We start from the raw sequence: 18,718 nt of genomic DNA, 5'->3' as shown, positions 1-18,718 counted from the left end.
AAAAAAAAAAAAAAAAAAAAAAAAAAAAGAACTATGGATATTTTTCAGTTATGTGCAGTAGAAAGCTACAAGCAAACATGTTTAGGATGCTAGCAAAGGAGAGTTTAAAGTGATACTCTTATGAATTTGAACTGTAAAAGAAGGATGCAAAGTCTAAAAGAGACCAACAGACTGAGAACACCGTCTTGGAAATGATATGGAGTCAGATGAACAGTACAGTACAAGTGAGAGAGTCAGAAAGCCAAAGGAAATAAGAACTACAGAGTCAGAAGACGTCATAAGGAAAGCATTTAGAGTTCTGACTTAGGTTGAATAAAAATAAATGACAGTCTTAGGGATTTTTGCTTGGGGCTAAGGGCAAAAAAAAATTTTTTTTTTAAGACAAAATCTCCAGCCCAGTCTGGCTTTGAACTCCCTATGTAGCTAAAGATGACCTTGAACTGATCCTCCTGCCTCTTCCTAAATGCTGGGATTATAGGTCTGTACCATAATGTCCAGTTTATACTGTGCTTGGAAAAGGGCCTTCTGTATGATACTGTCTGAGCTACATCCCCAGACCAGAATTTAATGTTTTATTTAATACTAGGTGACTGAAACACAGTGAAGCAGAAGTAAAAGCTAGAGGTTTTGTTACAGAAATCATGTCTGGGGATGTGGTAGCATGTGCCTTCAATTCCAACACTTGAGGGACAGAGGCAGGCAGATCTGAGTTTGAGGTCAGCCAGGGTATCACAATGAGACCCTGTCTAGGGAAAAGGGAACGAGAAAATCATGTTGCTGAACACGGTGACATATTCTGGTGATTTTGGCATTTGATAAGCAAAGATGGGAAAATTAAAGTTCGGGCCTACCTGAGCTACATAAGGGATGAGTTAAGAACCATTGTAGAATACAAAAAAATTCCAGTCAAGCTACTCATGGCTGTGTAATTTGCAAAGAGGCTGAAACCCCAGTATGTGTATGGTGTACACACTGAGGTGGGAAAGGAGGTTAAAAGGCTTTCTAAGCCCAGTGAAGACATATCAGAAAGAATCTCCCCTGGGACATCTGTAGGGACTGCTTCTGCTCCGAAGGGGAGTTATTGTCAGTTGTTCTGTGTAATCCTGGCTGTGCTGGACTTGCTTAAGGCATGTGCCACCACTGTCTGTGTGTATCATCATGGTACATTTTTTAAAAGTGTCATTAAACATAATGCATTAAAGTTTTAGACATCGTTCGTCCATGTACATTCATTGTGTAGTGTAAAAACCTAAACCATTAAGTTAATGATTATTAGTATTATTAATAAGACTATTAAAAGAAGTTAAAAAGTTTTGGAGGTTGACTATAGTTTTGCTGTAGTGTATTATTTATTGACCTTTGCATTTCAGGAAAAAAATAAAAGTACTGAGAAAAGAATTGGCCCAGAAATACAAAAAGAAAAAAGTACTCCAAAACAGAATCCGTCAAATACAAATGAAGAAAAACCCAAAACTCTGAAGAAGTCGACGAACCCTTATGGGGAATGGCAAGAAATTAAACAAGAGGCTGCTGAGTGTCAGTAAGTACCTGAGGTGTCACCCGCACAGTGTCACCCACTGCCATGCCCATGCACCTCAGCACACTGCAGTCAGGAGTCAGTGTGCTGTGCTCTTTCTTATGTTCTTAGAATATTTTTTTAATATTTATTTATGTATATGAGTCATTCTCTTCATGCACATCAGAAAAGGACATCAGATCTCATTACAGAAGGTTGTGAGCCACCATGTAGTTACTGGGAATTGAACTTAGGACCTGTAGAAGAGTATTCAGTGCTCTTAACCTCCAAGCCATCTCTCTATCACTGAATATATATATTTTTAAATTTTATTCATTGTGTGAATGTTCTATGTCCATATATGGTATACACCAGAAGAGGGCATCAGATCCCATTACAGATGTTTGTGAGCCACCATGTGGTTCCTGGAAATTGAACTCAGAACCTCTGGAAGAACAGACAGTGCTCTTAACCACTAAGCCATCTGTCCAGCACCCATTCTTAGAATATTTTTAATTTTGCTTTCTTTCATTCCTAGAATATTTTTAACTTTAAAAGATGAAAAAGTGATTGCTTTAAGCCAACTTAGTGATTGTTTTGTGTCCAAAGCGTGACATTTCTAGTGACCACATTCACACACTCAGTAGCAGTTTTTATCAGAAAAACAAATGCTTAGAGGAAATATTCTGCAAGACACTTTAACTACAGAATGCATTTAAAGGTGAAGAAGTGTTTGCTCTTACTCTCTTGAAGTGTCTCACTCTACTCAGTATTTTTTGTATATTCTTACCCAAAGTGTATTGTGGGTGTGAATTTTATTTTGGTTGGTTTGGTTTACTTTGGTTTTCTTTTTTTGAGTCTTGTGTAGCCTGATCTGGCCCCATGTCAAGAGTGCTAGTATTAATGGGTGTACCACTATGCCTGGCTCTAAACTTCAAAGTTTTAAGCTCATAGTCAAAGTAGCAGAAGAGGTTATCAGTAATTAAGCACACTTGTGCAAAGGTTGTACCTGATTTATGTTACTGACTTAAGTGCTCAAATAAGTTTTTTTTTAGAGGCATTTATTTTACAAGGTAATTATATGTCACTGTCAGGCAATCATTTTAGTGTTTGTTTGTTTTTTTTGTTTTGTTTTGTTTTGTTTTTTTTCTTTAACCTTCAAGGGAACCTTCAAGGTAAAGGGAAGGTGTATGGGTAAAGTAGATATTCTTTAAATTGGTGCTTTGAAATTATAGTGTAGGATGGATACTTTTACTGTACTTCCATAATGAATTGTTTATTAGTAAGATTCTTGGCCAAGGATCACGGTGCATACTCATGACACAAGCACTTAGGACACAGAGGCAAGATTTGCTTCAGAAGCATATACTACACAGTGAGTTTCCTATCTCAAAAAGCTGTCAAAACCAAAACCAAAGCCAAAGCCTACCCTTTAATGGACAAGTTGTACTTTTTTTGTAGTAGAGTAATGCAAGTCCTAGGCAGCTCTGTATACCCCAAATAATGACAAGGACATTGATGTCTGCACATGGAAGTTACTAGAGTATAGTAGACTCTCTTTCAGTTCTTGTCACTTAAAACAGAAAGATGGTTTTATACACACTCATGTATACTATGAGAAAGGATTTGAGGGAGGACAAAAGGACACCTGATACATAAACAAGGAAGAGAGACTGAAAGGAGAGGTACACGGGAGGCTGGGGAAGTGGGAGAGTGAATGCATCTCCTCCCCACTATCATCCCTGACCTCACTACATAGATCAGTCTCTGCCTTCTCACCACCTTTCTGAGTATGTATACATGTGACTGCTGTTACTCAGGAAACCAGTGGTATTGGAGGAAACCAAACTCTGGTCCCCTGCAATTGCTGGACCATCTCACATAGGGTCTCTCTGCATGGTGTAAACTAGCTCTGAATTTACTATGAAGCCCATAGTGCCTCCCAATTTATTGTCTTCCTGAGTCCACAACCCAAGTGCTTGGTATTACGGGTATGTACTACCACCACACCTACATGAAATTTTTGATTTGGGGGTCTTGCTGTGAGGCCCAGCTGGCCTGGGACTCCCGAGTCCTCCTGCTTCAGCCTCCCAAGTGCTGGGACTGCGGGCATGGACTGCACAACTTACCAGAATTAAGTTGAATTGCCACCTTACCATCTTTATTTTGTCCTTGCACTTTAATTTTTACGATCTTTTGTTTGTTTTTTGTTTTTTGTTTTTTTTCGAGACAGGGTTTCTCTGTATAGCCCTGGCTGTCCTGGAACTCACTCTGTAGACCAGGCTGGCCTCGAACTCAGAAATCCACCTGCCTCTGCCTCCCAAGTGCTGGGATTAAAGGCGTGCGCCACCACTGCCCAGCAATTTTTACGATCTTAACATTGTCCAACTGTTCTTACATTATTGAAATAACTCTAGAAACAGTCATATTCTAGGAACTGTGTTTTACTCACATTTCTATAGGTTGGAAACATAGACTTTATACATGTCTGTGTAAAAAAAGAAAATTTGTTATCCTATACGTTTGACTAAGGTTATTGAGGCTGTGGATATAATTAATAGAATTCTTGACTATCATGCAACCTATCTAGGTTCAGTCACAAGCACTTTCAGGAGTAAGTCATTAAGATCATTGAATAGTATTATAAATAAGGTTTAGCTCTGGTAAACAACATAAAAATCATACTGTCTCTAACTTGTAGTATCAGTCAGCTGATGAGTTACCACTGTTCCCCCATCACTGTTCTGTGGTCATGTGACTCAGATGCAGTGGTATCAGGTGTGGCTAGACCCAAGGGCTTAAATAAAATCCTTAGGAGGCTGTGCAGTCTGTGATCCTTTATGTTCACCTCCGCCTTACTCTTGAGATAACTCCTCCTCAGACAAGCTCTGTACTTTTAATAGCAAAGCTTTAGGCCAATACCTTTTTCAGAAGATATGAGATGAGAGCTCTCTCCAGAAATCTCATGTGTGGAATTGATGAGCTAACTCTTTCATAGAGCAGTTGACTGCCTAAGGCAATGTTTCTCAGCCCGTGGGTCATGACCTTTTTAGAGGATAGAAAACCCTTTCATAGGGATTGTTTAAAACCATCAGAAAATAGATATTTACATTGAGATTCATAACAGTAGTAAAATCACAGTTATGTAGTAGCAACAAAAGTCATTTTTTGGTTGGGGGTCACCACAACAAGTGGAACTGTATTAAAGAGTCATAGCATTAGGAAGGTTGAGAATTACTGCTCTAGAGGATAAGGTACTGAAAGGCTCATGTTAAGCAGGTAACTGATTTCTGGTCCAGCCAGATTGTTTATAGATAGTTGAACGGGTATTTCTCAGAAGAAAAAGATGCTAGACATTGAATCTCCTATAATAGGACATTAAGATTCCATTCTTTCCGTCTCATATTTTGGAAACTTTTAAAATCTCTGTCGCTGGGCAGTGGTGGTGCACACCTTTAATCCCAGCACTTGGGAGGCAGAGGCAGGCAGATTTCTGAGTTCTAGGCCAGCCTGGTCTACAGAGTGAGTTCCAGGACAGCCAGGGCTACACAAAGAAACCCTGTCTCGAAAAACAAAATAAATAAATAAATAAATTAATTAATTAATTAATTAAAATCTCTGTCAGTCCATGGCAAAACCAGTTTCTACAACTTCCCTATTACCTGTTTTTACTGCATGTCATATACAAACAGAGTGTGTAATAAGATGCTGTGTTCTTTGTGTAACAAAAATAGAACAAATAAGACTTGTCCTAGCACATGTTTGTCTGAGGCAGAGTTTACTGTTTTGAGACTAAAGTCAGCATTATAAATCTGCTAGAGCCAGGCAGTGCACACCTAACCCAGGACTGGAGGGATGGATTTAGAGGCTTGGGTGCTTAAAGTAATCCACAGTGACATCAGAGTGTAAGGTTAGCCAGGACTACATGCGACGCTGTCTTTAAAAAGCAAAAACAGGCAGAGACAAATCAGGTGGATCTCTGAGTTCGAGGCCAGCCTGGTCTACAGAGTGAGTTCCAGGACAGCCAGGGCTACACAGAGAAACCCTGTCTCGAAAAACAAAAAAAAAAAAAAAAAAAAAAAAGCCAAAACAGAAGTAGCTTAGTGTTCCCAGGTGAGCAGCTTCTGCTGTACCCTCAGTGTTACCCTTGGGAAGGTGCCTTCGGTGCTTGGGTGGCTCGTGGTTCATATGCAGGGATTTACCTTAATCTGTCAGCTAATAGTTTTGTTCTCTTCTGTTCCAGAGAAGAGGTCGATTTGGAACTTCCGAGCACTGAAAGTGAATGTCTATCAACTTCAGAGGCTGGCACTGGGGAAATCAAAGTGGAATTTAAAGAGAAAACAGTTTCTTCTCTGGGAGTTGCAGCAGATGGGGTGGCCCCTGTCTTCAAAAAGAGAAGAATTGAAAATGGGAAATCCCGGCATTTGAGACGGCGAGGTGAGGATGAGTGAGGCTCGCCCCGGGCAGAGGCGGCTCTCCTCTCCCAGCTCCTCTGTGCTGTCAGCACTGGAGTGCTTCAGTTACGGTTATGCTGAATATATTTTATGTGAATCAGAATAAATCTCTTTTCATGTGAAATTTATTTTTGTTCCTTAAGTAGAAGCCTACCACATTGCATTGTAATACAGTGTATTATGTTCAATGTCTAAAATTGCTAATTATATAATAATTTAAGATGCTATGTATCTGTTATTTAAAACATGGGGAAGACCTTTACTCTGTTCTTACTCATAAACATATTTATTCTGCATTGAAAATGCATTATTCCATACATTGAAATTAACTTGTTACCTGAGAAATAAATCAGACATAGAAGTGCACAGCCCCAAGACAGTGTGGTTTTGACGGTCCTTTCTGAGGCCTGACGGAGAAAGCTGCAGATAGGCTTGTCTTACTCCATTTAAGAGCGAAGGCCGGAATGGGGATCCACTTGAGTACTAAAGTGCAGAGTGACAGCTGGACCAAGGGTTGAAACCTGTGCTTGCCCCAGGTCAGCTTATAGTTGCAAAGTGTCTTAAAAGCATTTTAACATGGGGTCGAGCCTCAGGGGACTAAAGTCAGGAAGACAGCCTCTGCCCTGCCTGCCGATGGTCGTCAGGCATCCTCTTCATAGCCCTGGATATATTGGAAGATTTATCTAAGGTAATGTCAACAAAAGGCTTGAACTGAAATAGATTTCTTTGTCCACTTAGATGTTTCCCATTTTCTGGTTACATTTCTTAAGTAGAAATTTCATATTCTATTTGAAGTACTTCCCTTTATTACTTTTGAATATTTCTAATATTTTCATAAGTTGTACAGTCTGTAACTTTTAGTAGCAATTATGTCTTTTTACAATTGTTAGTGTACATGTAAGAATAGCTTATTAAAAACCATAAAGTAAGTATTGGGGTCGCTTTTTCCTTCTAATATGGATCAAAGTTACCTTATCATTGACAAAACAGTATTTGAAGATTAGTCTTTGCAATTATTCAGGCCGAAACTTTCCATTTTGAGGCATTTTAATTTTTGTTTTGTTAAGAGTTCTGCTGTATTGCCGTTGAAGACTAAGCTCAAGTTCAGATCCTCTGGCCTAAGAGTGTTCAAGAATACTGGAATTAATGGGTATAACATTACACCTGACTATTTGATAGTTGAGTATTTAGTCTTTGGGGTGGCCAAGGGTTTGAGTCAGGGCCTCAGCCTCACTGTATGTATATCTGGCTGCCTTCAAATTCACAGTTACCCTCCTGCCTAAAACCTTAGTGCTGGGATTGTTGGCATGAGCCAACACATCCCACTGGTTTACTGGGGGGTGGGGGGAGGTGTTGGATTCTGGTTTCGGTTGGCTTAGTTTGATTGGAAGGGAGGGCGGTTGTCCTTGAGACCCTCTTTGTCTGCCAGGCTAGCCTTGAACAACTCCCTCCTAAGTAGCTTGGCTGAAGATGGCCTTAAACTTCTGACTCTCCTGTTTTCTACTTCCCCAGAGCTACAATTACAGGTGTATGCTATCCCTCCCAGTTTTTGTGGTGCTAGACTATGTGAGCACGCACCAACGGAGCTATGTTCTACCTGTTTTTCAGTTTTTTATAGGACATTTGTTATGTACCTGAGGAATATATATTAGTCCTTGATTCTTCTCAAGTTGGAAAATACTAGAAGTGGAATGAATGTGTTTATATTTTATCCACATTTAGCTCCTATAAAATAAAATATTGGGGCTGGAGAGATAGCTTAGCGGTTAAGAGCACTGACTGCTCTTCCAGAGGTCCTGAGTTGAATTCCCAGCAACCACATGGTGGCTCACAACCATCTGTAATGGGATCTGATGCCTTCTTCTGATGTGTCTGAAGACAGTGACAGTGTACTCACATACATCACATAAATAAATAAATCTAAAAAATAAAAAATAAATTAAAAAATTATTAAAAATAAAATACTGAAGACAGTTGCTAAATCTGCTTTTGTTTTTCTGAGATACAAGATCTCATTTTATTCCCAGTGGACCTGCTAATGATGATGATGAAGGGAGAGAGGGAGAGAGAAAGAGAGGGTACCACATGTGTACAGGGGTCTAAGGAGGTCAGAAGAGGATGTCAGATCCCATGAAACGAGTTTCAGATGGTTATAGGCCTCCATATGGGTGCTAGGAACTGAGCTCAGGTCTTCTGCAAGAGCAGTAAGTGCTCTTAACCACCAAGCCAGTTTTCATCAGCCCTGCCTCCTGGCTTTTTGACACAAAATCTCACTATATAGCCTTAGCTATCCTGGAACTCATTATGTAGACCAGGCTGGCCTCACAAGATCCACCTGCCTCTGCCTCTCGAGTTCTGGGATCAAACGAATGCACCACCATGCCTGCCAGACCATTTTTGTTATTTGTACGTATTTCTCTTGTTGGTTCTTAAAACGTTCTTGTTACCCAATTGAAAGTTTTTTTTGTATTTTGTTTATGTGTTTAGCATATTGACTAAAATTAATGTTAAAGTTTATGGGAATAATGGATTGTTGAAGAGAGAGCTGCTTCAACATCAGGTCTGACAAACTATAAGTGTCAAGAGACTCCTAAAGTGATTGTGAACATGAGCCTTTTTTTTTTTTAGGATGAATCAGTAGATTTTCTGTGATTCCCAACAAGATACAGACACATATACTAGGCATGGTGGCACATGCCAATAATCCCAGCAAAGGCAGGCAGAGATATCTGAGTCCTGGTTTACAAAGCGGATTCCAGTACAGCCAGAGTGACAAAATCAGAGTGTCTCTAAACATACAAACAAACAAAACTGTGCTAAATTAAAATCATAAGACAAATTATAACTTAACTTCCAATGTCTTCTCATTGGATAAACTTACGGTTTTAAGTGTGAAATGTTCCCCATACACCCCTGCTTGAATAAGTGATTCCCAGCTGGTGATGCTGTTCTGTTAGGTCCAGGAACCTTCTCACAGGAGACCTGGTGGAGTCCCAGAGGTTACAGGCCACATCTACTATTGGCCAGAGCTGTTTCCTGATCCTTAGAGCTCTACATTACCATTGCCAAAGAAGCTGATAACTTGGTCATGCCCCACCTTCTATGATGGACTGTAGTCTCTAAACCAAGAGCCAAGATGAAGTCCTCTTCACTTAAATTGCTTTTGAAATCCATTATCTTACCATAGTGAGGTAATCAATACAGCTAGCTCCTATTTAATCCTTTGAACCCCTAGTCCTACTCCTTATTTGACAAGAAAGAAAAACATTTTTTAGTATCTATGGGTGTTTTGCCTTCATGTATTGATGGCACACTGTGTGCTTGCCATACTGGAGGAGGCCAGAGGAAGTGCCTGGGGTTAAAGATGGTTGTAAGATTCCATTTGGCTGCTGAGACCCAAACCCAAGTCCTCTGTAAGAGCAGCTAGTGCTCTTAAACTTATCTTTCCAGCCCCAGTGCCCACCCAATAGATGCATGGGGATTACTGGCAATTTGAGTTGAGCACTTTTAACTGCATGCATACAAATACAAGATAATTAAGGTCATTTTATGTGTAATTTTTTACCTATATGTATATATGTGCATCATATGTGTACAGTGTCATTGGAGGTCAGAGAGGGCATCATATCCCCTGGAGCTGGAGACAAAGGCAATTATACCATTTATGGGTGCTGGAACGAATCCCAGGTCCTCTGCAAGAGCTCTTAATCGCTGAGCCATCTTTCCAGTCCTTGGGTCATTCTAAATTTTACAAGAGTTAATCCTACAAATATCCTGCAAATACATTGCAAATGCAATATAATCCTGCATTGAGCATCTGCTGAAAGATGTGCTCATTAATTAAAAAAAAATGAAGACAAGGGAGCTTTCTTGTCACAAACAGATTTCTTTGCTGGTAGCTGTGTCACACTACACAACCAAAGGTTTTATACAGTAAGCAGAACGACGGAATTAAAAGGTCAGGAAATGTCTCTAAAAACCAAAAAAAAATAAAAATAAAAATAAATAAATAAAAGGTCAGGAAGCCCAAGTTTTAGTATGTTTTATGATAATGAACCAGTTACATGTATTAACATACGTTAATTGGTAACTAACCAGATAAAGTCACTCATTTATAAAACAACATATAGTCACTAATTCACAAATGTATCACAAAACCAAAAACTTTCATTGTAAACCAAGATATTACTAATGTTTAACCTGGGATTCAAATCAGAAGTTTAAGAGTGACAAATTGAGCTGGGTGGTGGTGGCACACGCCTTTAATCCCAGCATTTGGGAGGCAGAGGCAGGTGGATTTCTGAGTTCGAGGCCAGCCTGGTCTACAGAGTGAGTTCCAAGACAGCCAGGGCTACACAGAGAAACCCTGTCTCGGGGAAAAAAAAAAAAAAAAGAGTGACAAATTGAAATTCTTTTATATAACAGTTTGTAGACCCTAATTTTTCAGAAATATAATCTGGTTAAGACAGGGATAAAGACCAAGGGAATGGCCAACCAATGACTAGCCCAACTTGAGACCCATCCCATGGGAGGGATCCAACCCCCACACTATTAATGATGTTCTCCTATGCTTGGAGACAGGAGCCTAGCATAACTGTCTTCTGAGAGATTTCATCTAGCAGCACATGAAAACAAGGCAGAGCTTAGGGAGTCCTGTGCAAGGAAGAGTAGGGAGAAGGATTGAGGGAGCTGGAGGGATCAAGGACATCACAAGAAGACCTACAGAGTAAACTAACTTGAGCCAATGGAGGCTCAGAGATTTGTCCACCAACCAGACAGCACGCATGGGCTGCACCTAGGCCTCCTACACAGGTGTAGCCGATGTGCACTTTGTTCTTCATCTGGGCCCCTAACAATTTGTGTGGAAGCTGTCTCAGGCTCTGCTGCCTGCTTTGGATCCTTTTCCTGTAGCTGGCCTGCTTTGTCTGGCCTCAGTGGGAGAGGGTGCAATTAGTACTGCTGAGACTTGATGTACCAGGGTAGGCTGGTACCCATAGGGGGCGGGGGGCCTCCCCATCTCTGAAGAAAAGGGACTGGAGGAATGAGGGAGGGAGGCTGTGATATGAGGCTATAAGGTGAATAAATAAATAAATAAGTAAAACTATTACAGATAATTGGAAACAATATTTGAATACCCTTTTAGGTGAAAATTGGTCATTTTTGCAAATACACATTTTGTATTCCAGAATTAATTTAAAAGCAGGTTTTCTTTTGCTGTTGCTATTTATATATACACATATATCTGTACTACAAATATATATATATATATATATATTGTGTGTGTGTGTGTACAAATATATACATATACATTTGTAGTATATACAAATATCTGTAATTTGTATTTGTAATATATATATGTATAAAAAGTATACACACACACATATTTGCCAAGTCTGGCATGGTCATGTAAGGGTTGGAATAACATGGTACCCACCCCTGGAACAGAGCTGTAGCCATAAGGCTTGTTTGTATAAGAGTGTATATATTTTCACATTCCTCCTTTGAGGAATGTCCTTTCTCATAAAATCAACAACTCCATGATAATAAGAGATAGCCCGAGTCTAGGAGGTGAGGGTGTGACTAATGTCTTGGTAAAATGATAAATGCTGAGACCTTCAGAACAGCCCTTAACGCTGTGGAAAAGAACCCCAACAACGTGAGTTCAAAAACATAATTTCTCAACTATGCAAAACATAAGGATGCAATATGACTTGTATACGGAGCTTCGCAGATCTAAAGTAACAGAGGCAACTGCACTATGAGCCAGCTTGTCAGAAAGAAACTAAGGAGATAAAGAGATTTAGGGAGTGGTGATTACTGGACAAAATCCCACTCAGCTAAATTAATTTGTTTATGCTTACAAAAGCAGGTAGATTCCTGAGTTAAAGGTCAGCCTGAGGCAGAGGGAGTTCCAGGCCAGGCCCAGGCATTGTATGAAAGGTGATTTCAGGGCAGGCTATCTTATTGTCTGTGCTTGCCACCTCTAAGATTCAAGGGGCTGGGGTCCTGGGATGCTGATTCATGGAAGAATCAAAAGGGATCTTGGGTAAAGACTGAATTCCTATATAAATAAGATTGGGCTTTTGATCTACAAAAGATGAGCCATCCAGAGAGGTTTTTTTTTTTTTTTTTTTTTTTTTTGGTTTTTCGAGACAGGGTTTCTCTGTATAGCCCGGGCTGTCCTGGAACTCACTCTGTAGACCAGGCTGGCCTCGAACTCAGGAATCCGCCTGCCTCTGCCTCCCGAGTGCTGGGATTAAAGGCGTGCGCCACCACCGCCCGGCGAGAGTTTTTTAAGAATTGCAAAAAAGCTGTCTGGAGCAGAAAGCTGTTTGGAGATCTCCAGAGGGGCTCAGGAATTTTAGAGGTCAGCTCAGGAACTTTGGAAAGGTCGTGGGACACTTGCCCCTCTAGAAGGAGAGGCTAATTAACATTCCTCAGACCAAGGGGGGGAGGGAGAGATGGGGACCCAATCTGCAGGTGGGGACACATTCCACAAGATACTCACCCACAGACAGGGAAGTACTTGCCACCTCATATCCTAAAGACCAATCAGTTTAAAAGTCACACTGTTCTGCCAATCATATTGTGTCTAGTTACTATTTCTCTATTCTACCCCCTGGAAACATATAAAGGTCTGCCGAGCTGCCCGAGGTTGCCTCTCCTTTTGGATGCAGGATGACCCCAGCATGATAGAACAATAAAATTCCTCTTGCTTTTGCATTGATCCCTGGCTCCACGTTGTTTACTCAGGGCATTTCCAGTAAACTAAGGCTCATCAGAGTCTTAAAAAATCACCACACACCAGGCAGTAGTGGTGCAAGTCTTTAATCCCAGCACTTGAAAGGCAGAGGCAGGCAGATTTCTGAGTTTGAAGCCAGCCTGGTCTACAGAGTGAGTTCCAGGACAGCCAGAGATATACAGAGAAACCCTGTCTCAAAAAAAAAAAAAAACTAGAAAAAGAAAAAAAGAAAAGAATCACCACACAAACTATATGAACACTATCTCAATTAAGCAAGGACAGTTTATTGAGTGCACACCTTACTACTGGCCAGACTAGACATATAGTTCAGAATTATCTGAACTGAGACAATGGATATCTTTTTTTGTCAGCTTATAAGGGAAAAAAACCACAGAAGCCACAAGTTCATATGCAGGTGAAAGAAGTGCTGCCCAGTGTCACCACTGACTCAAGCCATTTCAGACATAACAGTTCATATTGATCTTTGATTTGGTGGGTCTTATGTAAAGTTTTGTGGAATTTCTTAAGATTAGCAAACCTCATACAGAACATTCAGGACATACAGAACAAAACAGGGTATGCAGTCACTACACCCTTGCTCTGAGCCAAGTCTTTTTTTTCCTTTTTCTTTTTTTTTGTTTTGCTTTTCGAGACAGGGTTTCTCTGTATAGCCCTGGCTGTCCTGGAACTCACTCTGTAGACAAGGCTGGCCTCGAACTCAGAAATCCACCTGCCTCTGCCTCCCAAGTGCTGGGATTAAGGGTGTGCGCCTCCACTGCCCAGCAACAAGTCACTTCTAAACTATATATATGTATATATTAACATTGTGAAAACCTACTACATCGTTCTGGAGAATATTCTCTTCCAAAACACTAGCTAGTAATTACTATAAAAACACTTTTCTACCATGGAAAATTTTAAACTAAAAACTTTCAGCATTTGTAGCACTAAATACAAAATAAAATTTAAAAAATAAATTAATATAACAAAATATAAATATTGTATAATATAAACATAGCAAAGCTCTGGATTTGGGGCTCAGTAAGTTGTTAAATACCTAGAGTGCTAACATTTCTCAAGCATTAATTCTTCTAAACCAACGTTCAATTAAGTCCTTTATAACATTATGAATAGGTAAAGGTGCCTTTCTCAAGCATTTTCTACAGAACTGTAACAAAATTGCTGGTCTAGTAAATTTCACTGATATACTATCTACACCAAAATCTTCATCAAAAAAAGAATGTGAACATTCTGAATCAGAGTCCAGTTCACCTAGCCTACCTAAGTCCCAAGTGAAACTAGATACACTAATTATCTGTTCTTCAGTCAGGAAATTGACCAGGTTCAAAGCAGACACACACACACACACAAGGAAAAAAAAAAAGGTCAAACTTCAAGAGGCCTAATGTGGTACCTATATTAAACTACTGGTTTTCTCCACTATCATACAAAGTCACCCTGCTCTTTTTCAACTGTACAAGGGTACATGAGGTGCTAAGTAACAGTTTCTGGCTATGTGTGATAATCTAATAACCACTAGTCCCTTACATGAAAGGAATATTCATTTCTCTCCATTCTGCACTAAGTGGATTATATACATCTTTATGACTGGGATGTCACTGATACAAGAGATCTCATCATTGAAGACACATGCTTCACAAAAGTCACTGCGCTTCAAACAAAGACACTTCAGCCTCTTATTATAGCTTGAACCATTACATAGCAAATGTGTACTGCAACAGAGAACACAGAATCACCATTAGGTCAAAGGATGTAAAGGAATGTGATAGTTGAGCCACTACCGGCCACTTGTTCTTCTGGACACTGAAGCATTTCACATCCTTTAATTTAGCTCCAGTAACCAGGTCTCGTCCATACAAAATGTAAATGTAGCCATTCAGATGTCACATCCATACCCTCCAGACACAGCAAGCGGTCTGTCGGTTGATACAAATTATTTTGGTCTGCCTTATATACCCATACATCTTTCCTGGACTGAACAGTGGGAAAGATGTCATGGTCTGGAGAAATAGAGACAGGAAAGGTGGTGACAGTTCTAGTGTGTGTAAGGCAAGTCACAGGCAAGGCCACTTTGTAAATTTCCCCAGAGTATGGGTCACAGCAGAGAAAAGTATGTTTGGAATGTCCAAAGAAAACCATCATTCTGTTGACACACATCCCTAACCTATCGGGTGGATTTCCTTCTGCAGGGACAACAGTATTGCTGGTGTCATTGTTATTATTACTATTGCTATTGTTGCTGCTGCTGTTACTACTGCTGCTTGGCACCCGATCCAGAGCACTGGGCAAACCATCATCAAATCGCAGCTGCAGGAGGGCCCCTTCAATAATGTCCAGGCAGTATTTCTTCACAATAGGCTTGGTCAGTAGCTCCTCTAAGTAGTCCTGATCTGCTGCAGGGAAGTGTGCCCAACGAATACACTTAAAGACTTCCGCAGCACTGGGGCCCCGCTCTTTCGGAGCAGCCTCCAGCCACTGCACCGCCACGTGACACACGGTCTTCTCACTCTCTACATCCAGACTGTCCAGACGAAGGACGGCCAGCAGCTGGGCCAGGGTCAGATCTGCCAGCGTCTCCTCCCGAATGGAACCCATCCTGCTGAGCTGCTTGAAGTTGTGAGCTATGAAGGACTGGGCCTGAGACCGCAGCTTGTGGTGGTCGAAGGCATCGGCGAACTTGAGGATGGCAGTGCAGTTGGTCAGGTCGAGTCGGCGAGCCAGGAAGGAAGCACAGGCTTCACGCACGTACTCCAGCTGCAGCATGTCTGAGGCCGCGTACAGGCGCTGCACATTGGCCTCGCTGAGCGACACGCGACCGGTGTAGCAGTAGTCCACCAAGACCTCGAAGGACTCGGCATCCACGTTGTGGATGGTCACGCGGGCCTACTGGCTCTCGTACATGCCCCCTGTGAACATGCTCTTGAAGTAGGGGCACGCCGCCGCCAGCACGTTGCGGTTGCACGAGAAGAGGCGCCCCGTGCCGGGCCCACTGCCAGGCGTCACCACCTCGATGGTCACATCGCACAGCAGCCGCGCGTCGTAGAAAGACTTGAGCTGTGCCAGGAGGGCTGCGGAATGGGCCGTGTCCTTTAATTCCTCCGGGCCCGTGAAAAACGCCGACACCGAGGGCTTGGAAATCCTCTTGGGCCGCCTCCCGCCGCGGGGACTGGCGAGGCGGCGAGAGCGCGGGGCGTCTTCCCGGGACTGCATGGTGGAGATGGCGGCGGGGCGCCGAGGGCGAGAACGGCTGCAGACGCCCGGCTCCTCCTCACGCCTCCCTCGGCGACGCCGACTCAGCGGCGTCCCAGAACAGACTCCGCTCGCGGCCGCGATTACTCAGCTGGGCCTTCGCCGCGGTGCCGCCTTCCTTTATCGCGTAGCCCGCGGCCAGCGTCTTCACACCAGCGCCAGCACCGTAGCAAAAGTTGCCACCATATGATGGGAATAGACCCAGAAGGACAATTACAAGTTGCTTTCGCGCCTCCAGGCATGACGGGAGTTTTCAGGTTCTAGGGCGGAAACCGAAAGACTGCAAGTGCTTTGCATTTTGGGAGTTGTAGTTCATCCAAAGTCGCGATCCTTTTTTGGGTGTTCATTGTTTTCAGGCTGTATTAGAAACCGCCAATTTTCTTGGGATTTTTTCCTTTTTTATAGGGTTTGGAATTTATGGTTTGAAATCTTCATTAATCCCTTCTGTTCTAATATGTGTTCCTTTTTTCTTTTGTAAAACATCAATAATAGTATTTGACAAGTTTGAGGATTAAAAGGGCTACATTGTCTTGGATATACAAAGCTTAATAGTTTAAGAGAGAAAGGAACTCTTAACAATTAATCCTTTACTATATTCCCTGTTGCTACAGCAGGAGTTAATTACCAGAAACCAGCAGCCTTTGGCCTTAGGATAGCAAACAGTTTAAGAAAAGTAAATATCACCGGGTGGTGGTGGCGCACACCTTTAATCCCAACACTTGGGAGGCAGAGGCAGACGGATTTCTGAGTTCGAGGCCAGCCTGGTCTACAGAGTGAGTTCCAGGACAGCCAGGGCTACACAGAGAAACCCTGTCTTGAAAAAAAATAAATATCACCAAAAGTAAGCTACTTTTGCCCTAGCCACCACAACTTTTGCCACCATAACCACCAATGCTCCCATCGCTGTCTCTCCTGGGACACTCTGTGATGCTGGGAAGGTCACTGGCGACAAACCATACACAGACACTCACAAATACATAAGTAAATGTCAAAGGGCTATAGCTCAATTGGTCAAGTAAGTGCCTGCCTCTCACACATGAATGGGATTAAAGGCGTGCGCCACCACTGCCCGGCAATGTGTGTATATTTGTGTAGGTACAGTGTTGAGATCAAAAGGAGTAAGCATTGGATTTTTCTATCATATGGGTTCCTGGCTCAAACTCAGGTTTCTAGGCTTGGTAGCAATTGTTTCTACCCACTAGCCATTTCACTGGCCTGTGACTTTGAGCTTTGTCTTCTGTCCCCTTTGTTTTTAGAAATAATTACTCTAAGACTAATTATTTATTAATAAATGCTTGCACCAATAGCCTTGGCTTTGTTTCCTGACTAGCTTGTTACTTATATAACCCGTTTAAATTAAACTATGGCTTCCACATGGCTAGTTACCTGTCCTCAGGTTTTTGTGGCCATCTCCAGAGTTTGAGGCAAATCCCTTGAGCCTGAACTGACTCTTTCCCATAATTCTTCTGTCTCTCTCTCTCTCTCTCTCTCTCTCTCTCTCTCTCTCTCTCTCTCTCTCTCTCTCTCTCTCTCTCTCTGCTGGATGTCCATTTCCTATTTCCTGCCTCAGGTCATTGGCCATAGGCTTTTTCATTGACCGGTGAATGCTCTTACACAGTGCACAAGAGATTATCTCTACCCTGGCCAGTTATCTGTTTTTATTGCTGTTGCTTTGTCTCTTTAAATGTAAAGCCCTGGTAAGTAGCCAGACTGGCCTCAGATTTCTGGTCCTCCCATCTGCCCCTGTAGCCATCCTGAGAAGAATTATAGGTGTGTGTCTGTATCTGGCTGGAAACTAAGATGGCTGATAATAAATTTAGTTAATATTTGCTTATTTACCACAGCTCTACATAGAGAACAATTCTGCTTTATAAGTTCCTTCCTACAATACGAATATGTAACTTTGAAGACAAGAGTGGATAGTTGTGTCTTCAAATGAGGTGAAGGGCTGGAGCAGAGATGACTAACCTCAACTGTTGATTTGATGAGATCTAAGGACACCCGGGGGATGGGACATTGGACATGTCTATGGGGAATGATTTTGCTTAGGTCAGTTGAGGTGGAAAGATGTACCACTCACTCACTATGGGTGGCATCACTTCCTGGGCTGGGGTCCTGATCCATTAAAGGGAGAAAGTGACGTGAGCACAGGAAAATCAGCCTTCTCCCAATTCTGCAGCTGGAGCCTACTGCTGAGTGCCTTTACTGCCAGGACAGACTGGACCCTCCTGAAACTATAAGCCAACATACACCCTTTCTCTCAAATTTTGCTTTGTCAGGTATTTTATAACAAAGCAGGCTTATGTTTTTGAGAACAGGTTCTATGATTACCACAGGATTTTCCACACCACCTCTCCTCAGATTTCACTGCTGCTTTGAAACACTCCCATTTTTTTAAAAAAAAATCAATGTATTAAAGTGGATACCACTCTTATAATGCTATTAAAAAAACAGAAAGTGAGCTAACTGCAATATACTTTCTTCTGAGTAAGGTCACGGGGCTGTTTTTCTGACTGGCACTGCAACCTTGGTTAGAAGAGAGCGTTCAGATCTGCACAGGAGAACAATGAGACACGAAGCACAGGCTAGACCACAGAACTGCCATGCTCCCTGACTCAATGATATCCCACCAAAGCCTTCAGAGGAGAAAAGGCAACATTCTTTTTTTTTTTTTTTTTTTTTTTTCTTCGAGACAGGGTTTCTCTGTGTAGCCCTGGCTGTCCTGGAACTCACTCT

General features: G+C 41.8%; 1 protein-coding gene and 1 pseudogene across 1 annotated transcript in view; one reads left to right on the top strand and one right to left on the bottom strand.

The window, feature by feature from the left end:
* Wbp4 (WW domain binding protein 4) overlaps positions 1 to 6,899 on the top strand; it is a 24,647-nt gene extending 17,748 nt beyond the window's left edge. Inside the window, exons 9-10 of the mRNA XM_028752732.1 lie at positions 1,371 to 1,540; positions 5,760 to 6,899. Of these exons, the coding sequence (XP_028608565.1) occupies positions 1,371 to 1,540; positions 5,760 to 5,967 (378 nt within the window). The 3' untranslated portion in view covers positions 5,968 to 6,899. The remainder of the gene's footprint in view (positions 1 to 1,370; positions 1,541 to 5,759) is intronic.
* A 7,528-nt stretch (positions 6,900 to 14,427) lies between these two features.
* LOC114608690 lies at positions 14,428 to 15,952 on the bottom strand (annotated as a pseudogene).
* Between the last annotated feature and the right edge of the window lie 2,766 nt (positions 15,953 to 18,718).

Source organism: Grammomys surdaster, unplaced genomic scaffold (genome assembly GCF_004785775.1).
Source record: "Grammomys surdaster isolate TR1022 unplaced genomic scaffold, NIH_TR_1.0 125934, whole genome shotgun sequence".
NCBI classification, from domain to species: Eukaryota; Metazoa; Chordata; class Mammalia; order Rodentia; family Muridae; genus Grammomys; species Grammomys surdaster.
Note: the sequence above shows the minus strand (reverse complement) of the source record. Positions and strands in the feature narration are given on the sequence as shown.